A 17141-nucleotide genomic window follows, 5' to 3' on the forward strand; every position below is an offset into this window, starting at 1 on the left:
CGGAGACACCCCCAACCCCCGCCTGACCAACCAGGTCGCGGCGCCTTGCCGGCCCCGCCCCTACCTAGCCTGTTTACTTGGCGACGCGTAGGTACGACCCCTCGCGCGCGAACGGTAGCCAATCAGAACCACTGTCTACGTAATCGCGCCCTCCGCATTTTTCGCCCGTCACCGTCGATGAAGACCGCGCATGCTCCAGGAGCCAGACCCAGGTCAGACACGCCCCTTGCTCTTACCAGCCCGCCCCGCCCTAGCTTCCTGTTTGCTGACCTGTCTCTGGGAGCTTTCAATAAAGTAGCCTACCTAATCAGTCATTTGTTGAGTGCCTGCTATGAACCAACCAGCTGTGAAACTGGAGAGATCTAGTCTTTGTATCTGCATTCATTCAATCATGCACTCATTCATAAAATATTTATTGAGTACCTACTATGTTCTAAAGTGCTAGCGAGACAAAAATGAAGCAAAGAAAAATACCTAATCTGCCTAAATAAAAAGGTTTTTAAAAATCACAGCCCTAATGCAATTTACACAGTGTCTGGCCCGGATGCTTAATGCTTATTTGTTAACTGATGGAAGATACGGTCTTAGACTAAAAAGTTCCATGAGGTAAAAGTCCATGACTGTTTTATTCACCGCTGTAAAACCTCAGTGTCTAGACACAATAGGGACTCAGTATATTTTTAGTAGTGGAAAAGAGAAGGAAGATCAAGCTGAAGACACACAGCCCTTGAGGCAGCAGAAAAGGAGCCAACAATGAAAACTGAAAACTCCATAATAGAAGTTCAACGATTTGGGGGTAGGCCTTCAGCAAAGGCCTTAAAGGGGGTGTGTGCTATGAAGGAATAATGTAATTATATTACTGTAGGAAAAGAGAAAAAAGAGAGAATGAGAGTCATTTGAGTTTGAACCCCATCTGAACCCTTAAGAGTGTGTTTTCTTCTCATCTGTAAAATGGGAATTATCCCTTCCTCAATTAAATGAAAATTAAGAGAAGGTATGTAAAACACTTAGCATAGTGGTTAGTACACTTAACAAATGGTAGCTTTTTTATTGTTGATGCTGTTTTTGTTTTGTGCTTAAAATAACCAGCAGACTAGACTATGGGTTTTCACAAGAGATGACCAGCCAAATAGTAACCAATATTTCATAATCATTCTTTCTTGAATCAAATTATTGCCACAGCTAGTAAAAGTACTGAATCGAAACAACTTATTGTTTATTTTGTTTTGTTTTTTGTTTATTAAGTTTATTTATTTATTTTGAGGCGGGGAAAGGGCAGAGAGAGGAGTGAGAGAATCCCAAGCAGGCTCCACACTGCCAGCTCAGCCCCTGATGTGGGGCTCGAACCCACGAACCTTGAGATTGTGACCTGAGCCAAAACCAAGCGTCAAATGCTCAACCAAGTAAGCCACCCAGCCACCCCGAAGCAACTTATTATTTAATTACATGTACGACAATGTCTTAATGTTTTTTTGGCATGTAACCCATTTTAGGCAAAGGTCCATACAGTTTCCCCTTTCAGTTACAAGACATATATTTCCCTTCCCTATACAGATATCAAATAATTCAGTAGTACTTGCCCTTGTGTCGGAGGGATCATAGTCACAGAGATGATCTCTTGGTATTGATCTCATTTAGCCCCTAAGCTTCAAATTGTCAAGGAAAGCTGCAAGATTTAGAGTTCTCCTTTGAATTCTGGGTCTTCTCTATGGAAAACTCTCAGAATTTATTTCTGAGTCTACCCCTTGGAACTTGATTTTCCTTTTACTGAAAAAAAAGGAGGGGGGATCAATACATTCCCTATTACCTATGAAGAGCTAGCACTCACCAAATGCTACGCACGTGACAGGCATTATTTTTTGTATATTCCATGGATGTAAATGGACTACATGTAACTGGCATTACAGCTCCTATGATGTTAGAAACTGAGTAATGTATGCAGCTGGTCTGTGGCAGAGCTGGATCCAAATCCAGGCACATCAACTCAGTGCTTTTAACACTATATTGCTTCTTATTAAATATCTCTATGGGATGTGTCTCATATGAACCCCCTTTCTGTCCATTTTCATGGATGCCACATTACTTTTGAGACTCTCAAGATGTCTTAGCTATATTATTAAAATAGCTTATGAATTTGTTTCTCTGCTTCCAATCTCTCTGATTATCTCTGAGTATCACTACCAGATTAATTTTCTTAAAATACTGGTTTCCTTTGGGCTCCCAGGTGGCTCAGTTGGTTAAGCATCCAACTTCAGCCCAGGTCATGGTCTCACGGTTTATGAGTTCAAGCCCTGCATAGGGCTCTCTGCTGTCAGCACAGAGCACACACTTCGGATCCTCTGTCTCCCTCTCTTTCTGCCCCTCCCCCATTCTCTCTCTCTCACAAATAAATAAACAGGAAAAATGAGGAGACTGAGCTAAAAGATTAAAAACAACAACAACACTGGTTTCCTTGTGTCACTGCTCTGATCAAGAAACTACATTTTGGAGGGAAAAAAAGAAACTACATTTTTGGGACGCCTGGGTGGCTCAGTCAGTTGAGCATCGGATTCTTGACTTCTGCTCAGGCCATGATCCCAGGTCATGGAATCAAGCCCCAAATCAAGCTCTGAGATGAGCTTGGAACCTGCTTAGGATTCTCTCTCTCTCTCTCTCTCTCTCTCTCTGTCTCTCTCTCTCTCCCTTTGCTCCTCTCCCCTGATCATGAGGTCTCTTGAAAAGAAAACATTTTCATTGCAGTAAAATATGCATAATATTTATCATTTTAACCATTTCACAAGTGTACAATTCGTTAACATTAAATACATTCACAACGTTGTATAACCATCACCACTGCCTATACCCAAAACTTTTTCATCATCCCAACAAAAACTCCATATCCATTGAACAGTAACTCCCTCCTCCTCTAGTTCCTGGTAACCTCTATTCTACTTTGTGTATCTATGAATTTTCCCATTCAAAACACTACCTTTTGCAAAACATATCTTCCCCCTAATTTTTCTCCATAGTTTAACCACAATCCATCCTTATTTCATCAAATTTTGATATATATATTCTTCAATGCAATAAGATCTATTTTCTTGACACTCCATTCTCTCAACAACTAATTATATCTATATTCGGTACCACACAGTTTAGCATGTTTAACCATTGAATGTTAGAGCTGGTTGAATCTTATAGGTCTGCTAGTCCAATCTCATTTTACAGGCTGGAGAGCTTAATAACTTGTTTGAAGCCCCACACATTTGGTGGCAGGCATGGGATTTGAACACAGAATCCAAGTCTTTTAAAATAATGTAAAAATGGTGTTTATTGAGCACTTATACACTGTACTGTCATACAAGTCCTGGGGAGTCTTTATCATTATTATTATCATTTTCATTTTCTATTCCACAGATGAGGAAAACCCCAATTCAGAGAAGCAGTTTGCTTATTCTCTTCATGCGTTTGCCTTCTTTTAATAATTAAATATAATCTTGAATTTTACATGTACATGAATCTTTTCTTCTCCACATGGAGGCAGTAAGTTCCAGGAGGGCAACGATCTGTGTCTTTTCTAGCTGCATTCACTTTGTTCAGTAAATAACTACTGTATACGGATAAACGGATTGGTGTGCACGGTATTTGGAGGATTTGCTCCAATATTGACACTATATTTATTTTTTTTTAATGTTTATTTATTTTTTGAGGGTGGGGGGCACAGAGAGAGAGCCGGGGGGGTGGGGGGAGAATTCCAAGCAGGATCCGTGCTCTCAGCGCAGAGTCACAGGCGGGACTCCATCTCATCGTCTGAGATCCTGACCTGAAGCCGAAATCAAGAGTCTGAGCTTAAGGACTGAGCCACACAGACACCCCAACACTATAGTTTAAATACAAAGGATCTGAGTAATGACAACACAAATCCTAACAACGAATGAATGCAGAAGTGTCCCGATATCACAATGCTGGCACAGGGTTGACGCTCATTCAACTGCAGTTGCCTAGTCTAGCATGTTACCATTTACAAAACCGAACCTCAAAAGCCAGATTTGGGTTCTGCCCTTAAACTCCAGGGAGGGGCCATTTACAACTCTGAAGGTCCGCACAGGATCGGAGCCCCTTGAGATGGTGGTCACTGTTGCTTCTGACCCAGGTTTTGTTTTGTTGTGTGTGTGACATTTCGGCTAGGCTGTCTCTGGGTAGGTAAGACCTGAGGTCTTCACCAGGGTGGCCAAGGTGGGATCATGGGTTCAGCCCCACCCCTCTCTCGGATGTTTGTCCAGAGATCCAGAGACACTCCGCCCCGCACAAAGATGGCGCAGAGTTCGGGCCGGACCAATGGAGAGTGGCGTTGCTCCCGGTTGCCTAGGTAACAGCCAATGGGCAGCGGGAATTGCGCCCAGTGCGGCCGCCGGGGATGGCGGCGTCAAGTGGGGCAGGCGCTGGTGGAGGTGGTGGAGAGGCAGGTGGCAGGGGCGATCCCGGCGGAGCGGCGGTCCCGGCGGCTGGATCCCCGCGTCGGGGCGTGACTGTCATCCCGAAAGGCGGAGCCCAGGTTGGCTGGCAGCGCAGGAGGGAGGGGGCCAGGAGAATGTGGTCGGCGAGGAAGGGACTGAGGAGACCATCCCGAGATAACCGGCTGCGGATCGTGACTCCACCCAGGACGCGCTGACCAGAGGGTGGGGTCCATAGGGTGTCAAACCCAGACCTCCGTCTCTACCGCTGGGGCCGAGGTCCGAGAGAGCCCACGGTACCCGGCTTAGCTGGTGGGTGGGGGCTGCGTCCGGAGTGGGTGGCAGACCAGTGTGAGCAGAGACCTGACCCAGGCGGGAGAGCAGAGCTCGGGTAGAGGGAAGGATCGGTGCTGGGATGCAAGAACGGGGTGGGAAATCGACTAGGAAGTGTTGTTAGTTGGGTCTAGGGCTTTGTTTGCCCTGGGTCCGCCTCTCACACTCTGGTGGAGAGACGTCCCACACAACGAGGCTTGGGGAATGTGATGCCTCAATTCATGGTGGCACCCCTGCTGGGTGGCACCTCCAAACTGCTTAGATATCCGCGGGCGTAACTCGGCTTTATTAAAACCCGGTCCAGGCATTTTCTTTTCCATGAAACAGAATAGTATCGTGGCCGTCCCCATCACCCCCAGGATGTTTTGTTTTGTTTTGTTTCGTTTTTTACTACCCTCGGTTCTAGTGTCAGGATTTTCTTCCCACTTTCTTCGATCTAATCGCCACACCGGTCTTCCTAAATAAGACCTTTATCTAGTAGCAACACATTTTTATTAATTTTTTTTTTTTTTTTTTTTTTTTACTTTTCGAGTTCAAGGGAGATTTATAGTAAAAAGACTTGCAGACTTATAAGAAAAAAAGTTTTTTCAAGCTCATTTAAAACATTTAAAAAAGAATGTTCGACTTTTTGTTCTAGGTTTCTTACAAACCTAAGTTTTGTTCATCAAGCTCTTCCTCTTCTTCTCTTTAGGATTCTGAAAGCTTAAGACTGCTTCCTTTATAATTAAGAGAACTTTGACAAGACGTTCATACTCTGGGGAGGCTTTGGAGGAACCATGTAAAGGTATATGTGGGAAAAGCTGGCTGCCTCAAAACAGTATTCTTAAACTGAAAATCTGTTCCTTTTTATGTTAGTTAGTTTTTAATCCTCTGAATTTGGACACAGGTTATTGTGAATGCATAAGTATTTTTTTAACAAGTTTGATTTCTAAAATCTGAAAAAAGACAAATGGAATACAAATAAAAGTTACATTCCTGTCTCCAAGTTCTATTTGGAAATGTCAGGGTCAAGAGAAAATAAAGATAGCAGGGAGGTAGTCTGTTGTGCAGACCAATCGTGTATTCATTTCAAGGACAAAATAGTTATTTTCTTTTAGATAAATGTTTGGTTTGATCCTTTGCAACCCATCTACCGAAAGAGCAGAAAGGGTGGGTATCTGTTTAGAGGCATGAATCTTCTTGCTTTTGTGACTAGATTCCATATGCATAGCTGAAGCCTAAACTCCTAGGCCACCTGTTCTCTTTAAAAAGACTTTTATGGTAACTGACACAAATACTGGTTTACATGCTTATTAAAGTGTTGGGTTTTCAGTCTTCATTAGCACTGGCTATACTGTATTGAACTAGATTTGTCTCAATGACCATGATTTCTTTTTGGGTCATTGGATATGCAAAGTGACTATTACTTAGCATGGCTAGTTACAGAAGTTATAAATGAAGATCCCGACACTGTCCCAGGTGGTGACAGTATCAATTATTTGGACTAGGTAGAAGTTTCTAGTCAAATGTGTTCAACCATGGCCTGAGGCCATAGAGTCTACATGTGTTTCCTTAATTAGCGCTTCTGATTATGTTCTTGGGGATGGGCGTCATTTTGACCAGCTGTTGAAGGGAGTTTGCTCTGTCTCCCTAGGTAAAAAAAGGAATGGAAATGTATTTTTGAAAAACAAATGAGAGATGATGGTGGCAGGGTTACGTGGAGAGATGATGTTCCACTTACTATATAGCCATATAATATATTACCCCAAATCTAGCTGCTTAGAACAAGCATATGATGCTCACAGGTTCTGTGAGTCAGGAATTTGTACAGGGCATCATGGGGATGACCTCCTTCTGCTCCATGATACCTTAGATGGGACGCTGACTTAATGGCCGGGAGCTAGAATCATCTGAACGCTCCTTTGCTCACAGCTGGCGCCTGGGCTGGGCTGATTCAAAGTTGAGAGCAGCCAACTAGAGCACCAACACGTGGCTCTTTGTGGCTTAGCTTCCTCACAGCACATTAGCCTCCAGGTAGTCAGACTTCTCATGTGGTGGCTCAGGTCTCTTAGCATAAGTGTCCCATTGAGCAAGAGGGTAGATGTATCACCTTTTCTTTCTTTCTTTCTTTCTTTCTTTCTTTCTTTCTTTCTTTCTTTCTTTCTTTCTTTCTTTCTTTCTTTTTCTTTTTTTAAGTTTTATTTATTTTGAGAGAGAGAGTGAGCGTGCACAAATTGGGGGAGAGGCAAAGAGAGAGGGAGAGAGAGAATCCCAAGCAGCCTCCAAACTGTCTGTGCAGAGCCCAACTCAGGGCTTGATCCCACAAACCGTGAGATCTTGACGTGAGCTACAAACAAGAGTAAGACGCTTAACCCATTGAGCCACCCAGGCGCCCGATGCATCACCTTTTCTGATCTGACCTTAGAACACACCATTGCTTCCATCGTGTTCTGTCAGTTGAAGCATTCATAAGCCTGCCCAGATTCAGAGAAGAAGACTTACACTCCATCTTTATCATGGAACAGTGGCAAGGTCAAATTGTAGAACGTGTAATACAGGAGATATGATTGCAAATGTCTTTGGAAAATACAACCTGCCCCATTGGGTAGAGGATGATCTCTCAAGTTTCACTGGAAAATTTAGGATATATTCCCTAAGAGCTAACGGCATACCAAAAGAGTGGCAAAGTTTACAGTTTGAGTGGCCGGCTAATACTTTGTCCAAAGATAGTCTTCAAACTGGAGAAACACTGTTCACTTTCTTTCAGGGACCTTCTACTGGTCCATCTGAAAGGAGTGGGATGCCACTATGTGGAAATTTCATGTAGCCTTGAGAAAAAGCAAACAGGGGTGCCTGGCTGGCTCGGTTGGTAGAGCATGCAACTCTTAATCTTAGGGTCTTGAGTTCAAGCCCCACGTTGGGCATGGAGCCTACTTAAAATAAAAAAAAAAAAAAAATAGGGGCATCTGGATGGCTCAGTCAGTTAGGCATCTGACTTTGGCTCAGGTCATGATCTCCCAATTCGTGGGTTTGAGCTCCGCACTGGGCTCTGTGCTGTCAGCGCAGAGCTGGCTTGGGATTCTCTCTCCCCATGAGCCATTGGGCAGTCAAACTGACTCCTCACATGACACCACAAGAACTCCTTCCAGACCTCTGAGTGAAGACAAGTTAACAGCTGCCAAACATCAAAAGGAAATGCCTTTATCTTATCATCTTACTGCCTGAATAATGATTTTGTGTTTTATGTTTTGGAACGGTGGTTTAGTTATAAGATTTATTATAAGATATGGCCCTTAAGATTCTGACTTGTTTTGAAGGAATGAAATATTTCAGCTTTGTGCCATAAGCTGCGTTTTCAGCGTGCTGACCTCACTAGTTCTGGGAAGAGCTGAAGACGGCCTGTAGTTATCAAAGCCTATCTGGACTGGAAAGTTTTCCTCTGGCAGTTTCAGTGGGAAACTGCTTCTCTTCCTCTCATTAATGTTGTATTTGCAGCACAGTCATGCTGGCCTCTACCCCAGGCACACTGATGCCGGGCTGACAACAAGAGGCTTGTGGACCTGAAATTGGATGCTGACCTTGTGGAACGTTGATGGGACAGAGATGGCACACCAGGAACCAGCGTCATCTCTCAGAGAAGATAGCCCCAGAGGTTTTGAGGGGCTTTAACACACGAAGAAAATGGCCCCTGTCTCAGGATATCTTCTGCTGTGTGAGAGACCCTGGACATGGAGCTCCCAAGTCGCCACAACAGCGAGAAAATCCCTGGGGACGCTGTGGAAGGGGCTCCCAGACATCACTGGAAGAGCTTCCGAAGCTGGCCTCATTAAGGAGGTAGAAACAAATGCGGCTCCAGGTTTGGGTGAGAGCAAGGGATTCTCAAAACTCATCTGTCCTCATAGCTGGGAAGAAACGCGAGCTTTGAGACAGGGCCAGGGCCCAGAAGATGTCACTGAGCCCCACTCTGTTCAGGCCCAGCTGTTTGCACATCACACCATTTCTGGGCTTGCGGCATCTGTATCAAAAAGCATCATGACAGAGGCCAAAATCAAGATATCCCGTAGGGTGGTGATAAAGAATACACGAGTGGCAATTGTAGTTTACTTTTCCTCACCTTAGAATTTTCACCTCATTAGTCAACATTGGCTGATTTTTTTTTTTCCAAAATGTTATTTGAATCACATTGGTAGCATTTTTATGAGACTTTAAAGAAATTTCCATTATAGTCGATGTGAATGTGTGAGTTTAGGTGTCTGGTTTTTGGTTTGCTTTTTTATTTTTTATCTTCAAAAAAATTTCTTTAATGTTTATTTATTTTTTGAGAGAGAGAGAGAGACAGAGAGAGAGAGACAGAGCATGAGCAGGGGAGGGGCAGAGAGAGAGAGGGAGACACAGAATCCAAAGCAGGCTCCAGGCTCTGAGCTGTCAGCACAGAGCCCAATGCAAGGCTCAAAGTCACAAACTGCGAGATCATGACCTGAGCCAAAGTCAGACGCTTAACCAACTGAGCTACTCAGGTGCCCCTCCAAGTTGAACATTTAAAGCATTTTAGTATCAAACATGCCAGATCCCTCTTGTACTGTGGAACCTACTTTTGGCGACCCCATCTTGATGTTCCATAATGGAGACAGCAATACAACCCTTAATGTTGTGTGTGATTTGAGCTTTTCTGGGACTTGAAAGAAGCTAGCCATTGGAGCCAGGCCTGCAGGGATTTAAAATCTCACTCCTGTTTGGTCCTCCAGGTCTGGCCCCCATGTTGTGAAGAAGGGGTGCACTTGTCCTGTCGTAACTCAATCAGATGCTTGAGGGTCAGACTCTAGCTCACTGTTAATAACAGGGGACCTTTCAATGATGATTTCTAGGTCAGGGAACTTTCGCACATAGTATAGCTGTTTATTGGAGTAGTAGTTCCCATGCTTTCAAATGTTTAACAGTCTAACGATGTGCTTGTTGAAACTGCAGATTCCCAGGCTCTAACTTACAAAATCTGATTCAGTAGATCTGGTTGTGGGCCTAGGACTCTGCATTGTCACAGTCACTTGCAAAAATGTTTTATTGCTTAGATCTGGAAAAGATGAGGTGAGTAAAAAGACCTAGGAAATTATAAAAGGACTAGGGATTGCATTTTTAAAAAATATGTCAGATGATTCTGTTTATGCATTTAATGATATTTTGGGTTATCTTAACCCCCTTCTTTTTTTTTTAATTTTTAAATTTTGTTTAAATCCAAGTTAGTTAACACAGAGTGTAATAATGATTTCAGGAGTAGAATTTAGTGATTCATCACTTACATATAACACCCAGTGCTCATCCCAACAAGTGCTCTCTTTAATGCCCATCACCCATTTAGCCCATCCCCCACCTAGCACCGCTCCAGCAACCCTCGGTTTGTTCCCTGTATTTAAGAGTCTCTTATGGTTTGCCTTAACCCCCTTCTTATTGGATATCTTTGAATCGAATACAAGCATTCTTTTACTACACCTGTGAAGCCATACCTAGCCAGCCTCTCTGTCCTAGTTATTCCTTCCTTCTGCTCCCATTACGCTGTTATCCCCTTAGTTCAGGTCTTATGATCTTGTACCTGGGTGTATCAGTTAGCTTTTTCTGGGTAATAACACACCATGGCTTAAAATAACAACCATGTATTTAGTCCGTGATTCTGTGGGTCATTAATTTGGAGCTGGGCTCGAGAGCAGCTCCGCTGGTCATGCCCGAGCTCACCCTGCATCTGTGGTCAGTTGGTACAACTGCTCCACATGACCCCTTGTCACCGGCCGGCTAGCCCGGGCTTGTCCACATGGGGGCAGAACGGTTCCAAGTGCAGTGAGAAGGCAAGCCCAGTGTATAGGCGCTTTGCAGACCTCTGCTGTATCACGTTTGTCCGCGTTCCATTAGCCAGAGCAAGTCATAGAACCCACCCAGACCCAGTGCGTGGAGGAACAAACTGCCTGTTAATGGAGGTGCTGCCATGTCGCATCACAAGGGCATGAGCAGAGGGGGAGTAATTTGTGCTCATGTTCACAGTCTACTGAATTAGCACATCTCCCGCCTTGCAAGCTTTTCTGGCTGTAGGCTTTTGCTGCTCCAAAGCATCCTGCTTCCCGCTGCCACATTCATTTTCCATGAGCGCCGCTTTCATATTAACATCCCTGTTCACAAACCCCCAGAACCTTCCCCTTTCCCCCGTCTTATTAGCTGTAGACTCTTCTGCCTAGCTTTCGAAGGTCTCCTTAAGGTAGCCTGGCCCTGAAAGCAGAGCATGCAATAACAAGAGAGAAAGAACCAGCAGCAGTCAGGGGAAGCCAGGGCACTCGTTCCAGCTCGGGCACAGACTTGCTTATAACTTCTCTGGGCTTCTATCTCTCCATCTATAAAATGAGGGTGTTTGGATGAAATCTGAAAGGTTTTTTCAGATTTCAGATTTCAGCTGAGTACCTAAGACAAACTTGTTTCCTGTTACTCCTTAAATAAACCTTCAACTGCAGTAAAACCCACATTAATATTTTTCCACTGAACATACAGGCATCATTGCTCCTTGTGCGTTCATTGCCCAGCTTTTCTCTATCTGCAGCTGCCCTTTGCCCTCTTCACTGCTTGTTTGTGGCCCATGCCATCTTGTCTTTGTTCATCTCTGCCATCCAGTCTGATGCTTAATTACATGATCTCTCGTCTTGTTCAGTGGTTGTTATTAGCCTTAGCAACTAGATTGCAAACTCATTGAGGGAAGAGACTATATTTTATATATCAACTAAACACATAGTAGGTATCAAGCCAATATTTGTAGATTAATCCTCAGTTTCTATCCCAGGTCATAGAAAATTGGAACTGGCTGATAACTTTTTTTTTTTAATTTTTTTTTTTTTTTTTATGTTTATTCAGTTCCTGACAGAGAGAGCATGGGAGGGTCAGAGAGGGAGAGGGAGACACAGAATCCGAACCAGGCTCCAGGCTCTGAGCTGTCAGCACAGAGCCCGACGTGAAGCTCGAACTCATGAACTGCGAGATCATGACCTGAGCCGAAGTCGGAGGCTTAACTGACTGAGCCACCCAGGTGCCCCCTGGCTGATAACTTTTAAGATCAGTAGGCGGATAAGACTGCTTGAACAGAGGGGATGGTTGCGGGTGGGGTTTGGAGAGGTGGGTATATTTGTTAAATGTATCTACGGTAATATCTATATACTTACCAGGCTGGTAAGTATATAGAATATATCTGTAAAATTGCTTTGCTGGCCTTTCCTCCAGCCATCCTGTGACTCTGATTCTCCTCTGCTTGTTCCCTGCAGTTTTCATACTTTTCTTCCATAAGCTGGCATCATGACCCTCACAAAAGGTTCCTTCACCTACTCTAGTGGGGAGGAATATCGCGGCGAGTGGAAGGAAGGTGAGAGGGCCCCTAGGGGTCAAGTGACGAATACTTCGTATGACTAAAGGACAAACACATAAAGCTGTAGAAGCCAGCTGGATGAATCTTCATGTCTAAGTCCAGGATTTAATCTGAATAGCGCCTTTCCTTTATTTGATTTTAGGCTTAAGTAAAGGAATTAGAAAATGCTGTTGTTTGCCCAGTCTCCAGCAATGAGTTAAATCTTTCCAGTTCTGAATATAAAGTGTTTTAGTATCCTTTTACCCTTTAATGTTATCATGTGGGAATTGTTTTTATAAATGCTTATGTACCAGGCAGAGTACAATGAATTATTTTAAGTGCCCATAAATTAGAAAGTGCAGAATTGATTGTAATGACTTGGTTCTAATGCATCTTAAAAAGTTAAGGAAGATCTAGAAATTAGGACAGACGCTTGAGAGCAAATGACATCCATTGCCTTGAATTTCCTGTGACAGCTCATTACATTCGGAAGTAACTATTCATAGGAATGGTGAAATTCTTCAGAGCCTGAGAAACACAGTCTGGCCACTTAAAAGCCTCGTGGGTCCAGTCCCATCAAGCCAGGAACCACCCCGAGGAGAGGAGCCTTCACTTCCCACAGTCAGTGAAGAGACATTCAGGCTGTTTCCAGACACGCACCCACGTCTTTTCACGCTAGATCCCTGCAGCTGATGAATCCTTGAGCCTTGAGAGGAGAAACTGTGCAACTGGGTGTGACCTTGTCTCAGTACACCCCCGTGCCTCTCCCCTGCCTCCCCAGCACCTACTGTCCCCTCGGCTCCAGCCATTTAGAGCGGCCACCCTCTGTCCCCCGGAAGGGCTCCGTTGTACTCTGTTAGAGGACAGGATTGCTCCTCCAGCATCTTGCTGTTTTCTGGTCAGGTCAGTGGGTAAGCACAGCCCTGCTGACCTGACCAAGCCCAAACCAGCATCGCCAGTCTGGCTGGCAGGTTGGCCCCCTGGCTTCGAGGTGCAGAGGGGCACTTGTTTTCCTCAGAGGGCAGCATAAGTAGGTGTTGAGGGCTCTCCGGCCAGGATGCCTGCCGAATTTGCTCTCTTGCTCTGCTACTTAACTGCTCTGTGATCTCGAGTAAGCGATTTGGCTTCTCCCTAGCCTTGGTTTCTGCATCTGTGAAATGGGAACAATAATAGTACTGTGCCCACCTCCTAACGCCATGAGGATCAAATAAGATGATAAGCACAAAGAGCTCAGAAGAGTGTGTGACACACAGTAGAGGCCCTCTTATCATTCATACCTACAGAGACCTGCTGCCAATCTGATATTTGTGACAAGATGGGAAGGTCCAGGGAGCCAGATTTTCCTGCCTGACTCTGGGTAGTAGCTCTCTGCCCTGCCAGCGTCACTGCTTCTCTTCTTTCCTTTGTGGGTGGGGTGGCAAAAGGCAAGAGATGTTAGGCACCGAGGGGGGTCCCTGAAGCTGCCCCATCCCAACCTGACGACTGTCTTTCTCTTTGCTCAGGCCGCAGACATGGTTTTGGTCAACTGATGTTTGCAGATGGTGGCACCTACCTGGGTCATTTTGAGAATGGGCTCTTCAATGGCTTCGGGGTACTGACCTTCTCAGATGGCTCAAGGCGAGTACTGGGTCATTCCTTTCTCAGCTTTGATAGTGATAAATAGCTGGTCAGACCTGAGATGTCCCAGGTCCTCTGAAAACAGTCAAGGAGGAAGCAGTTCTTTTATTAGTTACTTTATAAATAGATCTAAAATTTGAAATGGCGTGTCGCTGAGCGACCTTCCACCCCACTGCCATTCTCTTCTGTTATCTCCTTGAAATTAGAGCCTCACATCACACTTGCTCTCTGGTCCATCTCTGCTGGTTGGGAGTGGGGCGAGTGGGGGCAGGGTGGAACTTGCTCCTTGGCATTAATAAGGAACACTTACTGGGCGCCTGGGTGGCTCAGCTGGTTGAGTGTCTGACTCTTGGTTTTGGCTCAGGTCATGATCTCATGGTTTATGAGATTGGGTCCCGCAGCAGGCTCCACACTGACAGCATGGAGCCTGCTTGAAAATTGTCTTTCTCCCTCTCTCTGTCCCACCCTTGCTCATTCTCTCTCTCTCTCTCTCTCTCTCTCTCAAAATAAATAAATAAACAACACTTATTGGTAGCTGCTTCATGCAGTTAACCTGGACTGCCCACTACCCCTCTAAAGGTTAACGTGTCGTATTTCTGCAGGTACGAGGGGGAGTTCGCCCAGGGCAAGTTTAACGGCGTTGGAGTCTTCATTCGACATGACAACATGACATTTGAAGGGGAATTTAAAAATGGCAGAGTGGATGGTTTTGGTAAGTCACAGCCCACCAGGATGGGTGACTGGGGGGAGCATCATACGGGCGGAGGGACACCTTGTCAGCTGTAGTGCTTTTGTGGGTGTCCAGCCATCCAGAGTGACCGGGCCCTCACTCCTATTCATCGAGCGCGTGGACTGCGCTCCAGAGCAGACCTGTGAGTCCTCCTCACTGCTTGGCATCAGGCTGCTCCCTGAGTCACTAACGCCCTCGTCCATCCCGAATTTTCTCTGTCCCCCTCCAAGGCCTGCTGACTTTCCCCGATGGTTCTCATGGAATACCTCGCAACGAAGGCCTGTTTGAGAACAACAAGCTGCTGCGGCGTGAGAAGTGTTCCGCAGTCGTGCAGCGGGCCCAGAGCGCCTCCAAGTCCGCCAGAAATCTCACTGCCTGACGGGGCGTCGTGCGCCAGCTGACAAGTACTGGGTAAAGCAAAGGCCCCGTTACTCACTCAAGGTGAACAGATGTACCGGCTGTGAGAGGACATGAGGATGCCCGCAGAGAGCAGAAGCCTTGGGACGCCCCCACACCCGCCAGGCAGGGATTCCATCACAGAATTCTGAGGACTCGGGCCCCGCTGCCCACAGCAGGGTCACCAGTTCTCTTTCCTTCTCTCACTTGTTGGTATTCTGTGTCCCTAACACCTTGGGTTGCCCAGTGCAGACCTGCCTCTCCTTGATTTCCTGCCAAGCGGGGCAGAGCCTCTTCGTTCCGCCTGTATTTGGGGCAGTTGATCCCAGCCCCAAATTAGGGCTAATGCTTTGTGCCCCTCCGGAGAAACAGGGAGAGAGGCAGGGGTGGCTTAGGCAGTTTAGCAGTCCTGTGAAAGCCACGGCCAGAGCTTTTCTGCGTGTCCCCCTGCCGCCTCCCCATTTGCTGCTGGTCGACTTCATGGCTCCAGGCCTCCCCCTTTGTCTTACCAGACTGCTATTTGTGTCTGCTTATTCCCCCTGTGAAGGGTTTGGTAAGAGTGCTGTTTCCCTGTCCCTTGACTTTATAAGCTGTCTTCCTTACCTGAGTTCCAGCAGCTAATCTGTTCCCTTTTTTGTGCCTCTCCTTTCTTAGATGGGACAGGATCCCTTCTGGGTATAGTCAAGACACTGATGTAAAGAGTCACCTTAGGACTTGTACTTTTTAGTTACTCCAGGGTGAAGGGCAGACATCCCTGGCCCATTTCAGGCCCTATCATGGAGTAATTGAATCCTTAGGGATGGCTTGGGCTGACACAGCCCCTTCCCAGTGGACTAGGAGGTCAGACCCACCTCAACCCCTTGGGGTTTGGGTAGAATTGGACCCATTCTAGGACTGCAGTGAACCAAAAGAGAATTTGGCTCCCTGCATTTGGTCCACTGTTTACTCTTCCACCATGAGCTTGGCCATCAGGCCTGGGAGGTCAGATCTTGACCGATAGGATCCCTATGTAGTTCATCATGGAGGCCCCCCAATTATCCTGTGACCCAGACATGCCCAGCCCACTTCTAGCCCCTTATCCTCACACTGAATGTCTCCTCAACAGCAGACTGTGGTGGAAATTATAGCCGTGTGCCTCCATGTATTCTCTGAGTTGTACTGTAGAAACAAGTGTTTATGAGGAATAAACAAATCACCAGAACTGCCTATACTTCATCACTTTACTCTTGCTCTGCATCCTCATGAATCAACCCATTTGCTGTTTCTAAAAGTTAATCACAGATGGGGGCTTAGTACCGACATTGCACACTTTACTACATAGTACTTAATTCTCAAGACCTCTGCAGGGTAGGGGCATTTTTTTTTTTAATCAGACAGACTCAGGTTGCCCAAACTAGGAAGTGGCAGAACTGAGTGGGATTTGTCTCTCAGTCTTTCTGATTCCACATCACTTTCTACTGTATCTCTTGCCCGGAGCGTCAAGAGTACCCACGTCCTGAGACCAGTTATTGTCACACCTGCTGGGTTACCTCGGGCAGGTCAACTCCTGCTGGGGTTTCCCTTTTTCTGCAACAAGTAGAGTAATCCTTCCCCAGCTGAGCTAATGTGCAACATTCACCTGCCATGCTAACCCCTTTTACACACACGATCTTACATAGCCCGGAGAGAAAGGGACTGTTACTATCCCCAAATTACAGATCAGATTGGGCAGCGAAGTAGCTGTCCAAGGTCCCCAGACCATAAATGGCAGCTCTAAGAACTTAAATGCAGGCCTGCTTAATTTAAGCCCAGAGGTTGAGTGCTTTTACCAGTGTACTAGCCAGCCTCCCGAGCCCTAATTTTTTGCCCCATTCCTTAAGCTAGATTCTCCGCTGAGCCCAGATCTGCCAGACTTTGCCTGTGAGAAGAGCCCAAGTGCTAAGCCCCAAGCCTCAGTACCATCCAGATGGCGGATTTCAGTTGAAGATTCACACCTTCCCTCTAGCCTCTGTCCTAAACAAGAATCTGTTTACCTTCCTTTTCAGCCAGAGTAATTTTTAAAAAATTCATCCCTGGTTTACTGCCACTAGTCAAGTATCACTAAAAGTTAAACATTTTTGGAGAAAGCAACCTTTCTGATTAATGGGCTACATGTTTCTAAAATATCTTAGTTGAACTTTTTTGCCTCCTGCCTCCCACTCAAAACTTCAACTAAGCCTTTCCTCTAGGCCACTGCTAATCTAATACCTATGTTTGCTGAGTATTGTTAAGGCCTCTCTCAAAGCTGAGAAGGCCTTGACAAGTTTAA

The 17141-nt window shown here is 45.6% G+C and overlaps 1 protein-coding gene across 6 annotated transcripts; it reads left to right on the plus strand.

Moving 5' to 3' along the window:
- Nucleotides 1-4434: 4434 nt before the first annotated feature.
- On the plus strand, nt 4435-16062 carry MORN4 (MORN repeat containing 4). Of its 6 annotated transcripts, none has more exons than XM_030334309.1 (7): nt 4435-4534; nt 5458-5550; nt 8241-8607; nt 12032-12129; nt 13614-13728; nt 14331-14440; nt 14689-16062. In XM_030334309.1, exons 4-7 carry the CDS (start codon nt 12063-12065, stop codon nt 14835-14837), a joined length of 441 nt encoding a protein of 146 aa, XP_030190169.1. In that variant the 5' UTR covers nt 4435-4534; nt 5458-5550; nt 8241-8607; nt 12032-12062; the 3' UTR covers nt 14838-16062. The 6 variants fall into 6 exon arrangements, with proteins under 6 accessions (XP_030190169.1, XP_030190168.1, XP_030190164.1 ...); XM_030334308.1 differs by having other exon boundaries at nt 8241-8579; XM_030334304.1 differs by lacking the exon at nt 12032-12129.
- The last annotated feature ends 1079 nt before the right edge of the window (nt 16063-17141 follow it).

This window comes from Lynx canadensis, chromosome D2 (assembly GCF_007474595.2).
Source record: "Lynx canadensis isolate LIC74 chromosome D2, mLynCan4.pri.v2, whole genome shotgun sequence".
Lineage (NCBI taxonomy): Eukaryota > Metazoa > Chordata > Mammalia > Carnivora > Felidae > Lynx > Lynx canadensis.